Source organism: Vidua chalybeata, chromosome 2 (genome assembly GCF_026979565.1).
Source record: "Vidua chalybeata isolate OUT-0048 chromosome 2, bVidCha1 merged haplotype, whole genome shotgun sequence".
NCBI lineage: Eukaryota > Metazoa > Chordata > Aves > Passeriformes > Viduidae > Vidua > Vidua chalybeata.
The window spans coordinates 95211488-95217487 of record NC_071531.1 but is presented as its reverse complement, the minus strand read 5'-3'; the positions used below and the strand labels follow the sequence as shown (position 1 = coordinate 95217487).

Below are 6000 nucleotides of genomic sequence, written 5' to 3'. Positions count from 1 at the left end.
CTGCTCCACTGATTGTCTCTGGATTTATGGATATAACATACATAAATTGTCCATAATACAGACACACAAAGCCATCTTTTGTCCTTCCCAAATGAGTGCCATAACCACGAGGTTACAGACTAATTCCCTCTCTCTGATCTAATGCATTTTTAATTCTTTCAGAGTGGAGCAGCTCCAACAGAAGGGACAGATTGTATTTTCTTCCTTTCTATGTCCCCCTGGACCATAGGCTGTTTACCTGAGAAGCAAAGAGAGCTGAAGTCTTTGTTGCACAAAGGGGAGCAAACCAGATCCTTCATCTCAAGAAGGATCTCACCACTTAAATTTTTACATTAAAGTGAAGAATAACAAGCCTACGAGGAGAAAGCATCAAGTACGGCTGAATTTTTGTATGGAGGTTGACTTAGCAAACATGCTCCAAGACCTCATGGTGTTGAGTGACTCAGATGAAACCCAAGATGCCTTTGGCCAAACACGTTCTGAGAAATTTCAGCCTAAAAACTGTACCATCTATGGAAGTTAGTCTCCTCGAAAATCAGCTGTAACTAAGCGAATGGTATGAATAAGCATGGCTCCTGCTTTTAATACCTAAATTCCATATCAATCCACCTTCAGCACCCAATCCGTGTCGCGGGGGTTTGAGGACTCGGTGGGATTTCAGTACTTCGCGCCCAGGCGAACCTCCTGGAAATGCCAACATACACATTTGCTAAAATGACTTCCCAAGGCATTTTTCGGACTCGGGCCAGATGCCCCCCTCGCCAGGCACAGCTCTGCCCCGGGCACAGGCAGCTCCGGACCGGGCACGTCTTCCCGGGCGGGGCTGCCCGGGGAGTAGGGAGGCGCCGGGCGGGCAGCGACCCGTGGTGCGGCCGGGATGTGGCCCGGGGAGAGCCCACCCCAGGGATGGTGCCCGACGGTCCCGGCAGGGCTGGGCTGGCAGCCGGCGCGGCGCGGGCAGGGCGCGCTGCCCGGAGCGGCTCCAGCGGCGGCATTCCCGCAGCGCCGATGGAAGAGCGGGCCCGCAACGGGAGGGAGAGAGGGGGAGACAGCAGCGGCGGCGGCGCCGCCCTCTGGAGAGCGCCTGGGAGAGGCTGGTGTGAAGAGCCGCATTTCAATGAGGGCCGGGCTAATGCAAATCACTGCAACCGGCAGCAGCAGAAGAAAGGCGAAGCAGCTGCAGCCCGGGCTCCCCAGCAGCGCGCTACAGCCAGGGGAGGCGTAACAAAGGCAGCAGAGCCGCTTTCTGCGGCAACTACTGCGCCTACAGCCGGGTGGTCGCGGGGGGAGGGCGGGACCCGCCGCTCTTTGGCCTCTTCCCATTCCGAGCCGCCGCCTTCCCTCCGCGCCCGGCCGGCAGGTCTGAGTGAGGAGGTGCCCGCCAGGCTGCGGAGAACAGGTAAGCGCCGGGGCCGGGGCCGGGGCCGGGGCTGTGCCTACCCTACCCTACCCTACCCTACCCTACCCTACCCTACCCTACCCTACCCTACCGTACCCTACCCTGTCCTGCCCTGCCCTGTCCTGCGCGGGGGCTGCGGCGTGCGGGGCCGCCGGGGCGCGGTCGCCGGGCGCGGCGCGGAGCGGAGAGATGCACCTGTGCCCATTGTGCGGGGCGGCGGCCTCCGCCGGCCGCTGCGGGCGGCTCCGCGGGTGCGGAGCGAGTGCCGGGCTGCGGGAGCGCGGTCGGGCCCCGGGGAGCGGGCGCGGCGCTGCCCCGGGCACCCCGCGGCTCGGGCACCCTGCGGGTCGCGCCGCGCAGCCCGCGGGGGGCTGAGGTGCCTGGTGCCACCTCCGGAGCGATGGGCGTGTTTCACACACGGTTCCCCTACCCCAGCAGAATAAACCCCATCTTTTCGTGAACCCGCTGCCGCATGTATCCGTGTTAACCCACCAAACCCGCCGCCCTCCCCCGGTGACTAGTGGTCAATCCTGCTGCTTAGTCGCCGTATGATCTGCGCTGGGTCCCAGTCACATCGCGGCGTGGTGTGGGTTTTTTTTTAACCAGCATGCGTGGTTTTTTTCATGGAAATGCTCACCCACACCTGTATTATAAATAATTCTTTAACAGATGTTAGGGTGTGAAGTGTTGGCATGGTGGTTTTTCAGGGGCGTGTCTGTTCGTTTTTCCGTATCTGCCTGTATAAGACTATATTTATACACACAAACGGAAACATCAGATCAAATTGTTTAGGATTTCTTTGTCTGCTCTGACCTTGTGGTTTAGACACGTTTTTCTCTACATACCAGGACTGTGGAGCTAAAGGGGAGCTCTATTTTGGTTTTAAGGACGTAGTTGGGAATTACAGACATTATTGATAAAAGCTAAACGTGTGGAAGAAAGGACAGTGACTTGAGCTTCTTCTTGTCCCCTCATCCAGAATTAATAAGCTGAAAGAATATATCTTCGTCTAAACTTTTTTTTTGTGGAGGGAGGGTGTATTAGAGATGGTTTAAGCGAAGATAACAGCAGACCTAAGAAAAATCCATTTTTCTTGGCACGGGAATTGCTTCAGAGATACAGTTTCTGAATCGTGCATTCTGGGATTGTTTAAATCTGAATAACAGGTTCTCACTGGAATTGGATGTGAATTAAAATAACTGACAAAATTATTTGTCAAGCAGTGGTGGTGTGTTCTCAATCCTAAAATGTGGCCACTAAGCTGTATTTTGCATTTAACATATAGAGTGAAATGCCACAGCAAATGTTCTTGTTAATTTCTCTGAAATGGGATGTAGTGTGCATGTGAAAAGCAGAGATTAGTCTTTTTTAATATACATAGGAAAACACATACACTGTACTATGTGTAGGTACTTCTGAAGGATTTACAAGTATAAATCCTGCATTTATACATAAGCATATGATCCTGTGTTGGTGTAACAAAGTCAGTTGTGAGCTGTAACCAAAGTAGGGTAAATAATTTCCACTAGGGCCCTACATTTGCCTTAGGTGCTTGTGCTAGTCCAGCACCTGGACTGCTCTGAGAAGTTGCTGAGCACATCACCTACAGCTTTGCAGCATCAGGGTCCAGCTGTATAATCATTGGTTTAATACAAACTTCTGCAAGCCAAAGAGCATATGTAAGTTTTTCTCTATTTCCTCCCTCTGTTCTGGAGCTGGTTTGAATGCATCTTTTTTTTTTAATGGTCACATCATTATGAGTGGTTGAAACAAAGCTAGTGCTTGCTGGTTTTTGTCTTTTTATTGGAAATCAATGAGAGCGGCCACTTCTAAATTAGGTCTATGTATCTGTGCTATAAATAAACTTTCAGTCCTTTATTATTGTGCAGACAACTGCAAAGCTAGGTGGCTCCTAAATTAAAATGAATATGTTTTGAACCAAATGATCTTTTGATTATTCTATTTTTTTTTGTACTTTGTGTCTTCTGTTTGTGAAGATTAATGTGCACTTTGTATTATTTAGTCTTGTGTTGGTTGTCAAAAAGTAACAGAAGTATTTGCCTTCTTGATGTTATTTCAGAACATGTGAACTGTTTATGTAAACTGAATTGAACAACTGGGATTGTTTTGGTCAGGGCTGACGGGTGTTTCTTATAGTCAAACATGGGAGACACTGATTGCTTATTTGCTCAATGTCACTGGTTTTATCATTCCTTTGGTGATGGCAAAAGAAGCTGTTGGCCTTAATAATTTTGAATATTAGGCTTAGGATATTAATAATATATCTTGGAAGACATAGAGCTCTGAAGTAGCTTGCTCATTGAAAAACACTGTCTCCTAATATATTTTTTCTTTAATTTTATTGCCATTTGAGGACTTCTGTTGGTTCAGAGTGTATAAAGCATTTGTGCAAGGACAACTGAAATAATTTATTACAAAGCTTAGGCTGTAAGGGAACCAATGGTTGGAATATGTAGGTAGTTTTTAACACTGGGATTGACCCACTGTGTGTGATACCTGATTCTCATTGCCCACCTGCCAGATCTATTCCTCTGAAAATTTCTTAATTGCTTAGTTGTTGGCAACTGGCAGCTTTTCTGAAACAACACCTCTTGAGATCACAGCTGGGGCCAAGAGTTTAGTGGGGGCAAACAGTCAAGAAGGTAGATGAGACTCAAGTAGCACCTGAATATAACATGAGAAAAAGTAGAAAGCTGATGCATTTATTCCTTTTTTCCATTAGGTCAGCTTGGTCACCTAATTTTCCAAGATACTGAATTTGAACAAACACTTCACAGAATGTTTGCTTATTGTTTGCATTTGGGTTCATGAGTGACATTACTAGGATGTCTAACTTAAATGTAGTTTTTAAGGCATGACAAGAGGCTTATGTGAAAAATGACCCATGTGAATGTAGCATGGTTTTATGCAAACTTTTTTCTCAACCTAGGAAGTAGTCCTCTGTAAGAGTGATGTATAGAACAGGAAGTCTTAAAGTGAGCTCCCTTAAAACGTCTTAAGTTTCTTAAGCTTTTTCTCTCCTCTTGTGCATTCCTTAGGTTGAACTTCAAGATGTCCCTTGGGAGAGATATGGAGTTGGAGCATTTTGATGAGCGTGATAAAGCGCAGCGATATGGCAGAGGGTCCCGGGTGAATGGTTTACCCAGCCCTACCCACAGTGCCCACTGCAGCTTTTACCGAACCCGTACTCTGCAGACCCTGAGCTCTGAGAAGAAAGCCAAGAAAGTTCGTTTCTATCGTAATGGAGACCGGTATTTCAAAGGGATTGTATATGCCATCTCCCCTGATCGGTTTAGGTCCTTCGAAGCTCTCCTGGCTGACCTGACCCGAACTCTGTCCGACAATGTGAACCTGCCCCAGGGAGTGAGAACAATCTACACAATTGATGGCTCCAAGAAGATTTCCTCTTTGGACCAGCTAGTAGAAGGTGAGCAGTAAGATTTGGAGGTGTAAAGTTAAATTTGAATCAGCCTTTGTCTAATCTTTATAAGTCTTTCAAAAAGAGGTAATGGTATTCTTATTGATAAAGGAAGAATTTTCAATGGTCTGACTAGAATTGTGGATATCTTAAATGACTCCTTGAAATATTGTTGCCTTGCTACTTATTTCCTTCTTGTTGAACCTTGTCTAACCTTTTCCTTTCAACATAGTGTTGATAGTCCTAGATCCTGAAGATTGCATCTAATCCTTCTTTTCATAAAGATGTAAGGTCAAACCAATGAGAGTTTAGTTTGTTAAACTTTAAAAATTCAGTGGTGCTAATGAAACCTATGTGAAATTCAGTTCAGATGTTTTTGTTTTTTTAAGTCTCTGAAGCCTAGTGAAGAGCTCTACCTCTTCTCTACAGGTAAATATGTCTTAAGTAAAATACTAGCCTATCATTGAATGGCAAAAATGTTGGCAATCTGTTAAAAGTTAAAATATTGTAGCTGGGGTAGATGGTAAACTTTTTTCCTCTGTAGTGTATCCCTTTTTCCCAGTCATAGAATTGGTAAGGTTGAAAATGACCTCTTACATCATTGAGTCCAACCATTAACCGAGACCTGCTAAGGCCACCACTAAATCATGTCCCTAATTGTCACATCTGCACATCTTAAAAACCTACAGAGATGGCCTGTTCCAGTGCTTGACAGCCCTTTCCATGAAGAAATTTTTCCTAATACCCAATCTAATCCTGCTCTGGCACTACTTGAGGCCCTTCCTCTTATCTTATTGTTTGTTACTTTTGAGGAGAGGACCAACACTCACCTTGCTACAACCTCCTTTCAGGTAGCTGTAGAGATCTTAGGTTGTCTGTTAAAGAAGGCTTGTGTACCTGCAGTATAAATCATCACCAGTGATTTGGTCAGAAGTGACAATTCTTGGTCACTGTCAAATGTCAGACATGCCAGTCATTAATTTGCCCATTGAGAACAAATTTATCACTCCTTCAGTGATAGTTCTATTGCCAAAAGAAGCTGTCAGCATTAATCAATTTGAATATTAAACTTAAAAAATTAATAGTACTTTTCACAAGTTTTATGAATAGCTAAAGTAGCTTTTCCAATATGAAGTGCTTCTGGACTGCAGTGGGTTTCTAG

At 46.0% G+C, this 6000-nt stretch overlaps 1 protein-coding gene across 3 annotated transcripts in view; it reads left to right on the top strand.

The window, feature by feature from the left end:
* The first annotated feature begins 1183 nt into the window (after positions 1–1183).
* DCLK1 (doublecortin like kinase 1) overlaps positions 1184–6000 on the top strand; it is a 237329-nt gene continuing 232512 nt past the window's right edge. For all 3 annotated transcript variants that reach the window (XM_053934574.1, XM_053934575.1, XM_053934578.1), the window contains exons 1-2: positions 1184–1399; positions 4459–4847. In XM_053934574.1, coding sequence (XP_053790549.1) covers positions 4472–4847 — 376 coding nt within the window. In that variant the 5' untranslated portion in view covers positions 1184–1399; positions 4459–4471. The remainder of the gene's footprint in view (positions 1400–4458; positions 4848–6000) is intronic.